This window comes from Molothrus aeneus, chromosome 16 (genome assembly GCF_037042795.1).
Source record: "Molothrus aeneus isolate 106 chromosome 16, BPBGC_Maene_1.0, whole genome shotgun sequence".
Lineage (NCBI taxonomy): Eukaryota > Metazoa > Chordata > Aves > Passeriformes > Icteridae > Molothrus > Molothrus aeneus.
The window spans coordinates 12,813,289-12,832,303 of NC_089661.1; the positions used below are offsets into that span (position 1 = coordinate 12,813,289).

The window sequence follows — 19,015 nt, forward strand, 5'->3', positions numbered from 1 at the left end:
GTGTTTGCCTTTTAATTTCTGACACCTCTGGGCAGAAAGCGGCTACTTTTGGGGGATGGCAGGGTGTTTGACACTGGTTGCCTTTCCCCCTCATCTTTAAATGTAAAGAACCTTCAGAGCTGTTCCAATGTGATGCTCAGTTTTGGATGAGCTTTGCGCTGTCATTCTGGGAATGCCTTGCTCCAGGAGTGACACTGGGTTGCCATCCTGTCCCAGGGCCTTTGTCTCCAAGGAAGGAGAAGGTCTCCTGTCAGCTTGGAGTTAAAGATGCAAGCCACGTTCTCCAACAATGTGCTAAAAGACAGAGTAAAGTCAGAGCAGAGCAAGAAAGGCAAACTGTAGGAAGATGAAAGGAAAAAAAGAAGTGGTGAGACATTTCCTGGTTGGTCTGGGAAAGTAACCTCTTTCCAGTTTCTCTTGGAATTCAATTCACCTGTATCCCAACAGCATCCCGTTTCTGAGAGCAGGATTGGCCACTGGGCACATCCCATCAGTGTTTCTTGGTGGATTTTAAACTTCTCCAGGTTCACTCCATGTACAAGGGCTTGTCTGCAGCAAGTCCAATTTGGATTTGTTGATCCCCTCAATGCAGCTCCACTGGAGGCAGCAGGAGTGTTGATAGCATGTAGCTGTGGGATCTAATCCTGCAGGGCTGTGACAGGACAGTAGAAAATAACAAAGTGTGCCCACATCAGAGCATTAGTCACTGCTTGTGTGCTGCTGGTATTGCTACAATGCTGGGGAGTTACGGAAATGAATTTTCTCTGTAAGGCTTGGCTCTCTTTCCTATCCAAACTGGCCATTTTTAAGGGTAATTTTATATTCTTAATCTGTTTACAGATGATGTGAAGGTTTTGCTAATTAGACTTCCAGATTTGGTAGTTTAGCTCAGTAGCTGCTCTTACAATGGCAAGACAGAAAGTAACCGTGCCAGTGTGAGTCTGTGGAAGTGTCCTTAATGTCAACATGTCAAAAAGACATCCCTGCAGCTCTCTGGAGACTGAAATCTAATGTCAAGGCAGAAGGAAGCAAAGTCTGGGAGTCGTAGTGCTGTCAAAGCAAGTTATTCTACCATATAGGAGAAGGAATTTTAAGTGAATGCACTGGAAAGCAGTGTCCAGATTGAGACATAGATTTGATGGGCTTATTTGACATCTTTAATTCTCCATTGACAGTCCAAAGCTCCCTAAAATGATTTGCAATGTTTTCATGCTGCAAGTAAAAGCCGAACGCGCGCCTCATTAACAGCTCATTAAGTTGTTAATATTGGTCATCAGCAGCCTTTGGTACAGCACAATGCTTTATGCAGTGCGGCAGCTCCTGCTTAGCTCGGGTCTAATTGCCTCTTTTTATCACGTCTCAATGTAGGAAAGATGCTTCTGTCCTAGCAAAAATATCCGCGGTGTTTGATGCGCTGGTCCCTGGCTGTGGCAGGGCCGGGAGGAGCTGGGCAGCGTTTTGCTCTGATGATGAACTCACAACCCCAAGCATTTGATGCTGATCTTTTTGGTGCCGACTGTAGGCCGAGACGGGCAGGCCCCCGTGCCCGAATTCATCATGAACTCGCGGCTGTGGGAGGGCAAGGACAGATGAGCTGCTGTGCTGCAGAGCTGCATGGGCTGGGAGAGCCAGGGAGGGACATCCCTGCGCGGAGCTCAGCGAGGAGAAACCTGATCGTGTACGCGGAGCTCTGCTGAACTCACAGCACAGCTTACTCCATTAAAAGCAGAGGAATTAACCTTCCTTTCAAAAAACATAAGCAATCGGTAGTAAAGTCAAATGAAGCAGAAATTGCCCTGGTAAAGAGGTGGGGAAGCCCCTGGCTGATAACTCCTATTCCAGCAGACACAGGCTGGAGTTGGAGTGCTTTTGACTAAAGGGTTACATTTGCAGCCAAATTCCTATTTTGCCTAATTGTGCAGTCCTGCTCTGCTTGTTTGCAGTCGTCCTGGGATATGTGAGCAAAATTTGTGCTGTAAGTATTTTCATATGGGTCTCAACTCCCGTGGCTTTGCCTCCTCTGTACAGCTTTGCTGTGAAGCCAGCTGTGGAGAAACACAGTTGGTTTTCTTCTCTGACATCTGTTTGCTGTATCCATCGTCAATCACAGAACTGGAGGCTTTTCAGGTTGCTTGTTGTAGACTGAAAACAAAAAAGTTGCCGTTTTTTCTTAAAAAAGTATGAATTAGTAATAGTCTAAAATATCTTGGCTGCAGCAGTCCAGGCACTGAGAAGGAATGGGGGTGTGAAACTGCAGCAATGATCTTAGGGATGAAAAATAAAGAAAGAAAGAAAGAGAAAACTCTCACTGAGAGTCAAGAAAATTTAAATTTAATCTCTCTCTCCCCAGGAGCACAAGAACACAGTCTTCTGTGGGCTCCCTGGGGTTCCCTGACCATTGCAATCTGTAAATCCTAAATTAATTCCTCGTGGGGGTCAGCTACCCAAACTGGCATTAAAGCCACAGTGAAAGGTTATTCCAGGGGCAGATCTCACCTGTGCCCTTTGACTTTTTTCTGATATAGCTTTTGACATTTGGTAGATGGCAAACCCAGGGGAGGTTATTTGATATGCTCTCTTGGCTGCAGTGAAGCAGAAGGATTAGACTTTAGTAGGTGCTGCCATTGCTGTTAGTGGATGTGAAGCGGGTGCTTTTGTCAGGTGCCATGAACTTGTGGTATTATGATATTCAAATGTGGCATTAACAAATTATAATAAGTGGAACATGATTACAAATAGAGGAAGAGGAATTTTGGGTCCTGGAGAGTGTGGGGAAATAATCTGAAATTGGTAATTTTGCTTCTCTAATGAGTAGACTTGTAAGAGAGCAGAGGGCAGTGCTTTCCCCTCCTGTACTGCTCCCAGTGCACATGAGAGAGGATCAGCAGCTCCTCACCATCCCTTGAACAACCTTCAGCACCTCCTGGGGGTGAATCCTGCGCTCATCAGAGCTGGCACTGCTCTCCTTGCACAACTGTTTCTGCTCTTCAATGGAGAGAACCCCCAAGTGCAGGGATGTGAGGGAGAGGGAGCTGCAGGAGCCATCCCTGATTTGCATGGATGTAAGAGAAAGGGGGTTTTATCTTGCAGGCTCGTGCCTCCCTAGTGCTGTCAGGCTCTTGCTGTTCATGGCCCATCTCTGCTGACTGATGGGCTGCCTGCCTGTGTGTGATCATATCCTTCCTGACATGAAAGAAATAGAGGGAAAAGCTCATTTTATTATTCCCCCCACTGCTTGTTTTAACCACCTGTACGCCCTTTCCAGAGGCAGTCTGACAGTTCTGTGAGGGCTTTACTTTGGGCCAGGCTCTCTCACTTCCTTGATGGATAATCTCAGTATGCAATCTGATAGCCTCTTCTAGGATTGTGTTTGCTAAGTAGAGCTGTGGAATTCAGCATAAGAAAAATGTGTCGTTTTTGTTTGCAGGCTCTTTCACAGCACTGCTCTGTGGGATTGGCCATGGTTCTAATTACCCAGATCGTGTCTGCCCCATGAAATTCCCAGATTGCACATGGCTCACTCACGTGGGAAATCCAAACCCCCTTTAAAAGATTAGGGATCACAGCAACAGTGTGTTCACCACTGGAAGAGTTAGTGAGGAAGAGGATGAGGATGGCTCCTCAGTTCCAAAAGGGCACTGACAGGTAAACCTCTAGGTCTGTGTCCATGGAAAAGAGACTGCACTTCTAGTCCTTGTTCCATTTCAGTTTTCAGGAATTCAGTTTGCAGTTTGTCATCTCCCCCTCCCTCCATCCCCACCTCCCCCCTGTATCTCTGCAGGTGCTGAACATACCTGTGCCAACATTGGGAAGCTTCCCAGTGCTAAGCATAGAAGCTGGGGATGTTACGTTTGGGGATCATTTGCAGCTGCTTTGATTTATGTTTCTTCATTACTTTAATACCCTTAAAAAATTGATGTGGCAAAACACAGCTACTGTACTAAATGTGGTATACAGAGGAGAGCCAAGTGTTTGCCTACCCAGACAAGATGGCACAGAGTAAAACAACTGCAGGTGTTCTAGACTCCCAAAGTTCTCATCCTGACAGCTGTTCTCTTTCTCCTCTTCACCCTTTCTTCTCCACTAAAACAGGTTTTTCTATTTTTATATTTCTATTCTACATCTATTTTTGCATTTCTGGCCCGTCTTCCTCAGCATTCATGAAGGTCAGAGAGATGTTTTTCAAGTTCTTCTTCTGTTCACTTCCACTACATGAGGAGATGTTTCAATTCCTCTTATACAGTTCTATGCAATTGTGTAAATCAACACATACATCCACATCCCTTGGAAAGGAGTATTTCCAACTAAAACCTGGCTTTTTGAGCTGTTTTAGCCTCCTCCCCCATCCAGTTGAACATCTCAACGATGGAGAGGCCAGATTGCTTCTTTGCTGAGACTCATTTCACATCTCAGGGCAGCAGTGGTGCCAAATTTCTGAGCAAGAGGGCAGGGGCACTCAGGCCCAATGTAGCAAATGGAGAATGTTGGAGGGGTTAAGACCCACATCCCTGGAATGTGGCTCTGCCTCTCTTAGTGCCTCTGAAACACATCTGAGTAACCAGAGAGAGCTCAGCCCTTGGAAACGGCACCGACTTCCATCACGAGATGCAGCCCAGCCTAAAACAGGCAGAAATTAGTGGGAAGTGTGTTTTACATTCTAAATATAGCTTGTGCTGCTCTTCACAGTGGAAAGCAGCTTCGCAGTAGCTGGTTTTGAAGCACAACTGACTAATTGTTATGGAGCTAATCAGCATCCCTCACGCAGCATTCCTGATGGCACCAGGCTCTGCTGCTCGGGGAAGCTCTGATCCTCCCACTGCTCTCTCCCAGACTCTGTCAGAAAATGGCCAATAAACACTGAACATCCTTCTCTCATGCCACTTTTCCTTCATGCAAGGAGTGACTGCAGACATCTGCACATCCACCTTTTTGGTCATTCCTGGGAGGCACCATCCTCACATTTCTTCTCTAAGCCTGTACTGCAGGAAAACCCCACTTTGCCTGTTCTGCTGATCAGTCTCACTGCTTTATCTGGTGCCCTTCTGTTTGTTGTGTTGTGTTTGGCTTTAGAATCCACTAAACTATTGCTTATCTACACTGTGACTTGAAGGCAGTGGCTGCAGCTGAAGAAGCAGCAATCTCCATGTCACTGCAGGGATGTAACTTCAATTCAGTAAGGATGGTTTAGGTTAGGTATCAAAAAGAATAATATGAGACGTCTTTTTGTTAGTGTTCTATAATAGATATCCCTATTTTGTTTATTTTTATTTTTAAAGTATGGCTATTACACAAACCCCTATTTTAAGAGCTGTTAAAGTAGAAAGGTGCTGGCAGAGTTTGTGTGGGAATGGCAGCACAATCTGGAAAGAAGTCAGTGATTGAGATTACATGAAAATCTGACCAGCAAACTGATCCCAGTGTGACCCAGGAGGATGATGTCTGAGTCCTCTCCAAATCCTTTTAGCCCTATTTTCCATGACTGTGTGTGCCAGGAATCAGTGTGTAAACTTTGGAAGCTCTGGTGTGCAAGATTTCACCATCAGCACACACTGAACTGAACACTGCTGTGCCTTCTCCCTTGTTGTTAATCACTAGGAGGGGAAAATTACAGCTGATACTCAGAACATGCTGCAACCACCCCTCCATTGTAATGAGGAGACAGATTAGAGGATTTTGGGGCCTGGAGCTGTGGCTTTGGTCTGTTTATGCAGCACATTGTGCAGTGAGATTCTCTAGGTGCTAACACCAAAATGCAAACATATTGATTACCAGAGAAGAAAGGCAGGCATGTTCTCCAAGTCATGCTTTGAAGAATTTGGGGGAAACACTTGCTAGATAGAAAAGGATCAGTGGTCTTTACAAAACAGAAATTTGCTTGGGATTGTTTGGGATCAAGCTGATGGACAGAAAATCCTTCAGTCTCTTTCACTGCATTTTTCTCTTCAGTTTTGGCCTGAATCTTTTCTTAAATGGCATATGAGTATCAGGAAATCTTGTCCCAAACTTGTCTGTGAGTGTCCTGCCAGGGACGCTGCCACTGGAGAAACAATTAGAAAACCAGTAGAGGAGAAATCCTCTGCTCCCCAGAAACTGGAGCAGATCTAAGAGCAGTGAGGAATGCTTCACAAAACCAGTTATCAAGTTTGCCCAATGAATCACAAGGATTTGTAGCCTACCTGTACCACAGAGCATCATGGCGATTGTCACTGGGAAGAGGAATAGTAGCTCCATAATGATGGAAAGCTCTGGGTGCCACACAGCCCAGAGAACAAATATCCCAAGTGAGTAAAGCTGAGGTGAACCTTCTGCAGAGCACAGAGCTCTGGAGCAGGGAGGCCACTGGGGATTTCAAGCACCTTCTCTTTAAAGGTTAGAAGCGTTTGCAAGCTCAAATTGCCTGCAGTGAGAGCAGAGGCTGCTCAGTGCAGCTGGGAAATGAGGGCAGTGATATGTTTAAATGTGGATTGAGATGTGTAACTTTATTTATGGGCTCATTTTGACACTCTCACCACGTTTCTGGATAGATTTGTTGTCTTTACGTGATCCTACCAACAGCAGCCGAGCCCACATTTATTGCTATTTGTTACTAATTACTACACAACCTGCTCAGTCTTTCTCCTTAGGTTTTGGCTGAGGGAGAGTTTCAAGGAGACAATCCCAAAGGTAAATTGAAATCAGATAAGAAAAGAAATGTTTACAAATATACAAATGTTTACAAATATACAAATGTTTACAAATATGAGATTCCAAGGCAGGATACATGCGCAGAATTCAACTCCATGAGTACACAGATGTTTTTTTCAGGGAAAGTGAAATGCTTTCCACCTGCCAAGAGCTATGTTCGGACCCTCAGGGGTCTGTGTCGCTCCTGCTATAGTTGATAATGTCACTAACACCTAAAGCAGTGTGAGGTATGTAGCTCTAACCTTGCTTTTTATGTATTTGAGATTTCAACAGCCGTGAAAAATCCCAAGCTCAGTAATCTTGAAGTGCATTCCTAGAAGGTAAAAAGCCTTTTGAATTCACCTTTAAAATGCACTTGCTTTTATTGGTACAGGCTATCCATATATTCAGGGAATGGTTTGGGGTTGCAAACAGGTGGGGTCTTCAGGGATGTCTTTCCTTCTTTTTGAAGTAGTTCACTTCACCCTTAATGGAACGTGCTCTTGCACAGAGCCACATCAAGCACCAGCCGCACTCTTCTGCTGTTCCTCGCTGTCAACAAGAAATCTGTGCTTAGAGCAGGGCGGACACATCAGCCTTTGAAAGTTGAACGGAGGGACAGACTCACAGGGCACAAAACCAAACAATTTGCATCTCGTGGAGGCTCTGGAGTAGTGAAATGTCTTTTTCCACAATTATTTTTTTTTTTCATTCCTCCCATCAAATGTTCCTCCGCCCTGCCAGCAGAAGTGCAGCTCCAGCAGCGAGTGTGTCGGTGCAGAGTTATCCCTGGCAGGTTTTAACCACTGTGTTTTTTAGATGTGCTGCATGAAGGGGTTGAGGAAAAGCAGTGTTTTTCTGGCAGTGGGTTGTACGCGCCGTCTCCTCTGATGGTCGCGTCTCAGAAGCGGTATTTGTTCCAGGCTGCCACATGGCATCCAAAGAAAAATGCTCTTCAATCCAAAGAAAGATGCTGCTTCAGACTCGAGTGTTGAGAGCACTGTGAGGCTGACAGCTCAGGACAGACAGTGGTGTCACTCCTTAGAAAGGAAATACACTGCTAAAGGGACCCATTTTCCTCTGTGATTGTACACATTCCTGTTTCCCTGAGCGTGTCATCCTGGCAGATCTCTGGGATGTGTTTTCAGCATTGCTCTCTGTGATCAGTTTGGCCTCATGCTATGGTTTGTGCCGTGAAATTCTCAAAATCTTGAGGTTTTTGGTCCCTAACAGCACTGCCTTGCACGGAGGGCATCCAGCCAAGCGACGAGCACAGAAGGTAGGGCAATAATTAGACAAGTGCACCCTTGTGACCAAGCTAGGGTTTACTGATGGTCACTATCACCTCATGTATTCACCATCCAGCCAAAAAGAAAACAAAAAAACCCACAATAAATAAATAGTTTTAACCGAGCCCTGGGATAAAGGCTCTTTTCAATTTTACCTTTCACGTTTTAATTGTATAGCAATAATTTTGCAATAGAGTTGCCGATGGCAAACATGCAAAAGACATTAACTTTATTTATGTTTTGGATTATTAATGTGGCTGTTAAAATTCCTCCAGTTAGTTTTGATTGAATTGTTTTTTTGTGCGATTCTGTCGTTTAATGGAGCGGTAAATAAGAATTTCTGATAATGAGCCCAAGCATCTGTCACAACAACCTGGCGCTGGTTATTAACATTTCCATTAACGGCAGGGTGGGCAGTGATAATATGGAAACCACACAGTTAGAACAAAATAAATAGTTGGTGTCAGGCTGAGTGGGTGTTAATTACTTTTTTATTTTATAACTCTGGGGGGAGGGAGTATTGGTAGAAAAGTGTGACTTATGAAGGTCATTCTCTCTTAAGAAAGAAGTCTCCAGAGGAGCAGCTAACCGGCGCTATCCAGTGCAAGCGGTGAATATTTTATCGCTTCTATTTATGGCCCAGAAAGGGGCAGAGAGAAAAGAGACAACTTTCTCAGGGGGTCTGGCAGAAGGCTATGGCACTGTGAACACAGAGAAAGGAGAAGTGGAGCCTTTGTCCGGCCTTTCTCTCCCCACTTCTGCAGTTTGAGCAGGACACGCTTCAGCACCTTTCCTGTGAACAGAACAGGAGCTGTTTTGTTAAAACCTGCTGGAGGCTCCGACTGCAGGTTGGGAGAACAGAGCGTCCTCAGTAGCTGCTGGGGAGGAAAATCCACCTGCACCAACTGGGATCCTGACAAAGGGAAGGGATGGAGTGACCCAGGTGCACTCAAAGATTGGTTTTGTAGCACAGCACAATGCAAAGAAGAAATGCCATCAGGAGCCAAAGAGGGCCAGTGTGTGCATGTGGAGGTGTAACAGAGTGGAGCTAACAAAAAGTCATAGTAGCAAACTAAAAGTCATTCTGTCATTATTTTATATAATAGTGCATTGATTAACAGCTGTCTGGGTTTGGAGGTAATTTTAGGCAGTATTTTAGCCCAAAGTCTTGCTGCTGAGTGGCATTTGGGCTGATGATGGCAGGGGCTGCCTTGCTCAACAGGAACAGTTGATCAGGAGCACTGTCCACTGCCAAAGGTGAGCCCAAACTATCAGCGAACCAAGGCAACATTTTCCTTTCTTTTTCAAAGCTGCTGGCAGGATTGAGTTGATTCAGTGTCTAAGGCAGCCTGTGTGGAGCAGAGCACAGCCACGTCCCGAGGCTCAGCTGCTCCTCACTCCTCTTGTGCCGAGACATCCCAATGACACAGATACCCCGGGGCTGGCTCATTGCTGACTTGTGGCATAAACAGAGCCTGTCCTGGGTGCTCCTGCAAATGAAAAACCTGGCTATGAGCTAATTCTGCTTGTCACTGTTAATTCTTCTGTCCTCCTTCCTTCCTAGCACCGGCGCTGGCCCCACAGAACATCCAAGTCCACTCCCTTTCCGCGAGCCAGCTGGAGCTCACCTGGGACCCCCCTCCTGCTGACAGCCAGAACGGGAACATCCAAGGCTACAAGGCAATCCTCCCATTTCTACTGTTTTCATTTATCTCGCTTGGCATTGCTATTTACTTGTGAGAGAGCTCTACAAAGTGCTGTCGCCCTTGCCGCATAAGGCAAATTAGAGCAGTGCTCAGGCTGCAGCAGGGAACAGCAGCAAATCCCAAAACCAGAAGAAAGAGAATGAGATTGGGAGGGAGGAGGAGAGAAAAGGGAGAGTGTGTCATTATTTATGGAGAAGGAGAGCGTGGGGGAAACAGGGGATGCAGATAAGGAGGCAGCTCCACTTATGCAGGCAACAGATCAGCTGCAAAAAGCAACACAGCTACACAAGAGCTGGGGGCAAGAAATGTATTGAAGAAAATTAACTAAGCTTTCCCTCCATCAAATGCTACAAGCCTTTAGGAAGAGCAGAACTTTCTCCCAGCTGGAAGCCTGAGCCAGGTCAGATTTTGGAAGCGTTGCTTCATTTCCTTAACTTTAACAAAATTAAATCAGAGTATTAATTGTGTTTGGTTTGCAGGAGATGAGCACGTTGCAGAGACACGCTGCTCAGCATCTCCAGCATGAGAATGGACCCTCAGAGAGTGGGAATGGGCAAGTCTACAAACACTGGAGCTTGGCTTGGGTTCAGTGTCTGGCTCTGCCTCTCTCCATGAATTTAGATCCATAAGTGAAGGAAAGCCAAGCCAATGAGAATAATCTGGCATCCCTTCTTGGCAGTAACAAGCATCCTTATATATCAATCCCTGTCCTTTCCCTTTTGTACGTATATAGATGGCTTCAGCAGCTTGGCTTGGAGAGCCAAGGTGGAGTCTTGCCTTGGCTTGTTCTCCCAGCTCTCTGGCTTGCTTTGGCCTGTTGTAATGCTCTCACTGCCAGGCCTGTCCAATAAGTAGGGCTGGCACCAATTTCCCGCTTGGAAACAACTTCTCCAAAGGCTGATTTTATAGCATCAGGGTAAAAATTATGTAATGAAAGAAAGGGGAAAAGCACCTCAAGGAACTTTAGGGAGAACCTTTGTTACCCTCTTCAGGAGGGCATTTTCCTGGCTGTGCTGTGAACACCAGTGGTGTGAGTGCTGTGTGTGGGCAGAGGGGAGTTATGGACCATCAGGGTGTGTCAGGATGCCAGTGCTGACAGGCAGCTTGCATTGCAGGGAGTGTTTAAACTGACCTCTCCTCAGGGAACCCTGGCAGCTCATACCTGCTGTCATTAAGCCATATTCTTCAGCCTTTGCTCTGTTTTTGAGTGATGTACTCAGCTATGTGGTCATTTGACTCAGAGGAATTTGCTAAGGAAAGATTTGGCGTGTGCTGAAAAACCTGAGTATCCCAACTAACGGAGGAGTGCAGGACAAGACTATGCTGCAATGGCCAAATATTTTCTAGGTGTAGGATATAGTACAACACAGGACAGGATGAAAGGAATGCCCTCCAGTTGTGCCAGGGGAGGTTCCAATTAAATATTAGGAAAAATATCTTCACAGAAAGTTTGGTCAGCATGGGAGCAGGCTGCCCAGGGAGGTGGTAGAATCACAAAGCCTTGAAGTGTTCTGAATGCCAGTGGATGTGGGACTTGGGAACGCGGTTTAGTGGCAAACCTGGGTGTTGATGGTTGGACTCATGATCTTAGCAGACTTTTCCAACCTTAATTGTTGCAGTTCATTTGAGGGTTCCCGGGGAGTCCCCGGGGTGGCCCCTAAGCTGTATTTCGCTGGTAGCAGCAGGCAGGCAAGGAGACTCCACACGGCTTCTGGGGGTGCTCATTAGATGAGGGTTTATTGGGGGTCCCACCTCCAGAAGCAGCATGGTTTCTGAGGGGGAAGGGGGGGAGAGAGGGAGAGCCTAGGGAGAAAAGGGCCAAGAAGATCTGGTCTCCCTGGCACAGCTTAACAGGGAGATTCAAAGTGGGCACAGAATAAGACTCGGGCCAATGGGATTACAGATCCATGATACTTCAGGGGAGCATCACAGGCTTGGAATAAACCGTACATTTTCGAGGGGTGAGACAGAGCAAACCATTTAAATAAAATGTAACCCCACACTTAATAATGCTGGGATCCCGTCTCACTGTCCCAACAGATCTATTACTGGGAGAGCGACGCCCTGAACGACACGGAGAAGGTGAAGGTGCTTTTCCTGCCGGAAAATAGCGTGCGGCTCAAGAACCTGACGAGCCACACGCGGTACCTGGTCTGCATCTCCGCCTTCAACGCGGCCGGGGACGGCCCCCGCAGCAGCCCCGCCACGGGCAGGACGCACCAGGCGGGTACGGGACCGAGTCCTGCTCACCTGGGCACAGCCAGGGGGAATGGGGCACGCAGCAGGGAACTGCTCTTTGGATTTGTAGGAAGAGTAGGCCTAGGTTAAGGTCTGCTAAGGAGAACAGAAGGGGCGGCGGGGTTCAGATTGAGATTGCTAGAAGTTAGGCTAGTATTGGGGTTGCGATAAATAAGGTTGGGGAGGATGTTGATGGTCAAATAGGTTCTTTGATAAATAGTTTTACTCCATCTGCTAGAGGTTGTAGGAGCCTGAATGGGCCAACAATATTTGGGCCCTTTCAGCCTTGTATATAGCTTAGGATTTTGCGCTCTACTAGTGTGAGGAAGGCTACTGCAATTAAGATTGGGAGGGCATAGGAGAGGGCTATGATGAGGTTGATTAAGAGAGGGTAGTTAGTGATTTGATTTGGACCTCTGAGTTAACTGACTTAAGCCTTTTGCATTTTCTGAGCTCTGCCATGCTAGCTGGTCCTTTTCTTGGATGTGGTGTGGTGTGACAGCCTTTTGTAATTTAGTTGTTTCATTACTTAAAGCGAAGGCTTGCTTGTGGCATTGGCCTCACTATTCCCATCCTTCCGTACTGGGAAGAGTTCATCATAGATAGAAACTGACCTGGATTGCTCTGGTCTGAACTCAGAAGTCTTGAAAGTGGGGAAAAAAAAAAAAAAAGTATAAAATAAGTGGAGTGTGAGGGAAGGGAGTGATAGAGCTGAAATGCAAACGAAGTGGCAGAAGGGCCAGTCCCTAAACTAAGCTGGTCCAGAAGGAAACAGTCTGGCTTTGTTTCTGGTGTCTGCTGCCACGCCTGGAAACCAGAAGGAGTTCATCCCCAGAGCCTGGAAGTTGCCCTGATGGTTCCTGTGAAACAATTAGCATGGTTTTTAGAATTCCTCCTTATTATTTTTTTTTTTTTTTAACTGGATCAGCAGCCTCCCAGTCAGGCTGAGCAGTCCCTGTGCTGGATGTGCTGGCAGTGCTGTGGCACAGGGTGATGGCAATGCCCTTGGTGGTGGCTGTGAAGAGGAGATGGCTCCCATTGCACCCTTCTGAGAGAACTCCTCTTCCATGCCCTCTCTCCTTGTTTGCTCTGGAGGTTCAGTTTTGCAGCTGACTGACTGTATTTTTAGGACAGGCTGTGTTTGTGACTGATTACAAGACATTTGGATACAACTGACAAATCCCATTCTCAGCTTGTTTCCTTTAGATTTAGGCTGGGCAAATAAAGCAATGTTTTATAATATGTATGTATATTAGATTGAGTGCTGCTGCTGCAATTCAATCTGTGTGCAATCCTTTCAGCACCCAGTGCTCCCAGCTTCCTGGCCTTCTCTGAAATCACCTGCACAACCCTCAACGTGTCTTGGGGCGAGCCAACAGCAGCAAATGGAGTCCTGCAGGGTTATCGAGTTGTCTACGAGCCTCTGGCTCCTGTCCAGGGTAAGAAAGATCTCTGATCATACATATTCATGGGAAATGACACAATGGTGCTCTAGCACCTTTCATCTCTGCCCAATTTCCTACTTGCTCTCTGCCATTTTCTAAGAGAAGCCAGGTGGCAAAGGGTAAATAAAACAATTCCACTTTTGCCAAAATGCTTCAGTGAGCCATAATATTGTGGAATATAGCTTTTGTCTTGTCTTCTCTCATTTTCTTGCACAAACTATAGTCTGTGTGATTTGAAAAGTCATTTTACAGCCTTCATTACCTGGTCTGGGCGAAGAGGAAGCTCAGCCTGGGAGTGCCTGATTGTCTCCACGCTTTGCCTTTGAAACTGCTGAGTAGGCTCCATCCCAGAATAGTTGTCAGGCACATTTGTGTTGCTTATCACATCATGTGTCACTTCTGTTATCACAGAGACTGCCCAGGCATCAAATGTGCCGGTCATCACTGGCAGCACCTCTGCTGTGACAGGCAGGATAACAGGACAGAGATGTGGTTGTGTCTCTTCACACGGAGTTTTCAGGCAGCATTTTTAACCCAGCACGTTTTTAACCCAGAGTTCAGTTAAACCACAACAATGTGCAGGCCACAAACATTTCATTAATTTGCCAGAAAAGCAACAGAGAAGGATTTGGCAGTTTCTCTGAAAACAAATGTAAATTCATTCCAAAGGTGAATTAGAATAGATGACATAGTTTGTGGATGGGCTTATTAATATTTTTATATTCCTGGTAGATTGCCAATAGTTCAATAGGATGTCCAGCTTTGGCAGCATGACAGCAGGGAGAGTAATTTCAGCCATTGCCAATCCATTTTAAACTCTTTTCCAAAGAAATAAGGATATCAATCACTTGTATTTGCTTCTCCTGTAAGGAATAATGATCTATATTGTCTGAATATCCATGTCTCATGCACAGAGAAAGTTAAACTCAGGATTGAAAACACCAGAATAAAAGCACTGTCAGCCTTTATGGCTGGCAGGTCTGAGCACAAAGAGCTAATACAGGAAGCATTTCTAATTCTGACCAAGAAATGTGCACAGGGTATGCAGGAGGTTCAGGCTGGTTGGGCATTTCCTCCCTTTTCTTCATTCCTACACAATGTTCAAGAATACATTTTTCCCCCCTAAAAATATGGAAGTGTCAGATCATGTTTTCTGTGCATGTATTTGACTTAACATCCTTCAGAACCTTTGTAGCCTTTTCCTCTCTTCCCCACCTCTGTCTGTGCTGCCCCTGACTCCAGCTTGTCTCTCCTTCCCCTCTGGAGGATTTCTGATGTGAGCAGGAAGGTTGTGGAGGGCTCTTCCTCAAATGCAAAATATTTGCCCAAATTTATTTTCCAGTCTTTACCCACCATTTGCTCTTGTGCCAACATTTTTCTTTCAGCAAACATATTTATTCTCCTGCCATGGAAAAGAATCCCTTCCTTGATGCTGTCATTTTCACAGATTCACAAATATTCCAAGTTGGGAGGGACCCACATGGATCATCAAGTCCAGCTGAAGTAAATGGCCCATATGGGACCAGAACCCAAATTCCTCCATGTGAGCATTGCAGTGCACCCACCTGGATGGGCTGGACCCTCTTTCGAAGCTTTTCTCATTCATATTTTGACTTTCCACCCATTCTTGATTTTTGGCTGAGCATCCTCCCATGGTGACACCTTTTGCCTTCCCGCTCACCAGCCACCACTCACCTGCCCATTTTCCCAAGCTTTCCAGCAGCAATCTGTTCTTTAGCACAGTCTTATCCCTGCTTGACCTTTTATTGTTTAAGCTTTACACTGTTATGTTTTACACAATAATAGACAACAAGATTGCCCCAGAGCCTTTTTCAACAGTTTTTTGGTTTGGTTTTTTTCTTTTTTCTTTTTGGAACACAGCTTGAAAATGACAAATGCCTCCTGATTTGTGTCAGAGAAATGAAATAGTTCACCTGTGGAAGGAGGGAGCACTTTTACTGCATCCTTGTTAGCCAAGGAAAGATTCCCTGAGTTATAAATTGTATCTGGAAGAAAACTTTGAACAGAAATTGCTTGGACATTACTCTTTATTTAAGTGATTAAAACTGAAAGTATCATCTTGATTTGCATAAAATTAGCATCTGGATTGAAAACCTCTTCCTTCTGCATTTTTTGGAAAGATAAACTAGTGAGCAGCCATTTCTAGTAGGAAAAACTCCTACTTCCTATCTTACCTTCTTGGCTTGAAATGTGTCATGTACATATACAGACCCAAAAAAAAACCACCAGAAAGAATCTCTAAATTTGAAATTTTTATTCCGTAAAATCTTTTATAAATCACATCCTTTCCATTGGCTTACTTCTGGAAAATATCAGTGAAAGCCAGATTTTTTTGTTTTCAAACCAGTCATTGCCCCTCTGTCCTTTGTGCAGCATTGAGAACCTAAAGGTGAAACTGGCTATGAACCTTGGTGAAGGGAACAACTGATTTTAACTGATCCCTGTAAGAAAAGTCCTGAGAGAGTGAGAAGAGTGAAACACAAGTCACAGCTCCAGCCTTGTTTAAGCTCACAGTGCTTTGGTTGCATCCCCTGTTGCCATGGCATTTGGAGCCCCCAGGTCCTGGTGAGCTGCACATCCTTCACTCTGCATCCACATGGGGATGGTGGATATGGCAGGATGAGATGAATGGAACACACCTGGCCCTTGTTCCTCCTCCAGACCATGCTGGAGGTTATTTGGGGAAGCAGCAACAGAGAAATGCTTGCCTGGGAAGCAATCTGGAATGTGCACTCCTCTTCGTTTACCTCCTCCTTTCTTCCCAGAATAATTACTGAGGTTACATGTAGTCTCTTGGTAATTTCCCAGATGTGTTGTAAGGTTTTTTCCTTGTCAGTACCCACTTATCAAGCTTAAACTCTAATTATACTTATCAGTGCTGAAAATTGCCTATTATCACTACTTAAACTCCTGCTAATTGTAAGAAATACTTCCTTAGCAAACTGTTAGATGATTTTACTTACCATCTAGATGTAATAAGCTCCACTTGATTTCTATTTTTTCATTGAAACTCCCTCTTATTTTTTTTTACCTGTGTGGCTGTTGCAGGGGTGAGCAAGGTGGTGACTGTGGACATCAAGGGGAACTGGCAGCGCTGGCTGAAGGTGCGGGATCTCACCAAGGGCGTGACCTATTTATTCCGAGTGCAAGCCCGAACCATCACCTACGGACCAGAACTGCAAGCCAACATCACAGCTGGGCCAGCAGAAGGTGAGGGGGACTATAAAAACAAATCACAAGTCACAGATCACTTCTACAAACACAGGGCACCAGCAGGGAATGGTGCACTCAGGGCTTCATGTGAATTTCCAGCTCCAAGGAGAAGCTGAGTCACGGGATGTGATTCAGTGCATTTCACAACTGCCATGAAAAACATGTTTCCTTTTTTCCTGGAACCTAAAAGTTTCATGTGAATAAACAAAACACTGTAAATCATAAATCATAATGCAAACAGGCCAGCCATGGATTTCCAAGCTGCAGTCTGACAGCACAGTGCGTAATTCTGACTGTACTGCTCTGTAGTGGGAGGCAGAGCTGGAGTAGCTGCTGAAACCAGCAGAGGTTCCTGGATGCAAAACCAGAAAGAATTGACAATTGTTCTTTCCTGACACGTTGGCTTATGCAGAGGGAGAGATCTGTGGATTTCCTGCTGTGTCAAGAGCAGCTGTAGGGCAGCATTCCCTGCTTAGTTCGGTGCCTGTACCCAGAGCTGGTTCTCTTATTTGATCAGTGACTTTGATAAACAAATAATCCAACAAGGTAAATGCCCTCCAATGATACCAACCTGTCAGGTAAGTCACAGAGCATCGGTGCAGTGGCCACAGCTCTGTTTGTTTCCCACTTCCAGTCTAACTCTCACACCACACCACAGACCAAGTGTAGATAAGGAATCCTTTCTAACGTGGCCATGGCATTTTCCCAAGCCAGTGGGCAGTGCCTGTCCCCATGAATCTCTCCATGAACCTCACAGGCTGGTTTCACCTCTGAAATGAGAAATAGCAGCAGCAATGGATAAAATGAGAGTCCTTTTTCTCTTGCCTTCTTAACACAGAAGGTGTAAACCCCCCCTTATTCTTGGGGTTAATCCCTATAGAGCCACTTCGATGATCCTAGTGGGTCCCTTCCAACTCAGAATATTCTATGATCCTATGACCTGTAAAACCCATTGATGTGTCACTTCTGGTACTGGAGCTAGTGAGAAAATCAGGTCAGTAACCCATAGAGCTGGTTTACATTGCATATTTGTTGGCCAACACTGCAAGATAATTTTCCCCCTCTTTCAGCAGAAGCAATTCATACTGCAGTTTAATGCCAGCTTGATTTGCTGCTCTCTTTTCCTCCTTCAGGGTCTCCTGGCTCCCCTCAGGAAATCCTGGTGACAAAATCTGCTTCTGGGCTGACACTGCAATGGACTGAAGGAGATTCAGGAGAAAAACCCACAACTGGCTACATTATAGAGGCACGACCCTCAGGTAAGCCCCAGGAAATGCAGGGGTTTGATGTCATCAGTTCCCTTCCTTCAGCCCCTGCTAAGTGGAGAAGTTGGTTGTTTGTCATCCCAGTAAGGAAATGGGATTTTGTGAGAGGATGTGTTTCCAGCCAGTATTAAGATGTTACTGGTTTATTATGCAGTTTAGCATATTTTCTCCTCTTTAGGAGTAGTCACAGAAAATTACCCCGACTGCTCTAGCTTTCACTGTGCTACATCACTGGAAAATCATCCAACAGATGAACTAATATAGTTAATAATTAAAACTCATTTAAATGCTTACAGCATCTTTCAGGAGCAAGGACTAATAAGTATTTGCTAGCTGTATTTTGAGGACCACAGATAGAAATCTGTCTCCTTCTGCAGCAGAGCACAGCAGCTAATTACTGTTTCAATGTTAATAATAGGGCCGGGGCTTCAGCAGCACATACACATTTCTTCCCCTATTTGTTCTGCAGGGAGAGCACTGCAGAACAGGGGGAAGGAATCCCCCATCACCACAGTTTTTCTTGGTGCTTTCCCCAGAGCTCCTTTGCTTTTGGGATTTGCATCTCAGTGAAGCTGTTCTCTGCTCTTTTTCCAGAATGTTCCCCCACTTGGACAAGGTAATTTTAAAAGTCAGTCTGTGCTCCAGCCTGATTGCAGCTTGGTACCCCTTGCAAATTCAAAAAGCACAGATTTCCTGGGAACTAAGTCATTGAGGAAAGCCAGTGAGTGCTGCCAGGCCTCTGTGTTATCTCCCTTGATAACTTCCCTCCACTCTGACAGGGGATGTTGATAACCTCTCTCTGGGTGCAGTTTCCAGCTGGTGATACCTCCACCAGCTCCTTGTTCCACACAGGCCGTGTTTGAAGGTCACCAAGTCAAAAGCTTTGCTGAGCTCAGGATATATGATGTCTGCTCTTTCTCCTCTATTGACAAGGTCTGCTACTCTGTCACAGAAGGAAATTAGACATGATCTATACTTGACATAACCATCTTGGCTACTGGTTCTTTCTTTTTCACTTCTAGGTGCTTGCACATTGCTTGATTATATATTGATTAAATGAATGCTTATCTTTTGATTACAGAGAAGTTTGTTTGTGTCTTGAATGTGAGGTTGCATTTAAAACCAATGATTTTAATTACATTTAACCAGACCAGTAAGAAAATTATTGAGGTCAT

At 45.3% G+C, this 19,015-nt stretch overlaps 1 protein-coding gene across 1 annotated transcript in view; it reads left to right on the top strand.

Moving 5' to 3' along the window:
* Positions 1-19,015, top strand: part of SDK1 (sidekick cell adhesion molecule 1) — a 382,240-nt gene that overhangs the window by 343,958 nt on the left and 19,267 nt on the right. Inside the window, exons 36-40 of the mRNA XM_066560719.1 lie at positions 9,517-9,632; positions 11,699-11,885; positions 13,198-13,335; positions 16,411-16,572; positions 17,709-17,834. Of these exons, the coding sequence (XP_066416816.1) occupies positions 9,517-9,632; positions 11,699-11,885; positions 13,198-13,335; positions 16,411-16,572; positions 17,709-17,834 (729 nt within the window). The remainder of the gene's footprint in view (positions 1-9,516; positions 9,633-11,698; positions 11,886-13,197; positions 13,336-16,410; positions 16,573-17,708; positions 17,835-19,015) is intronic.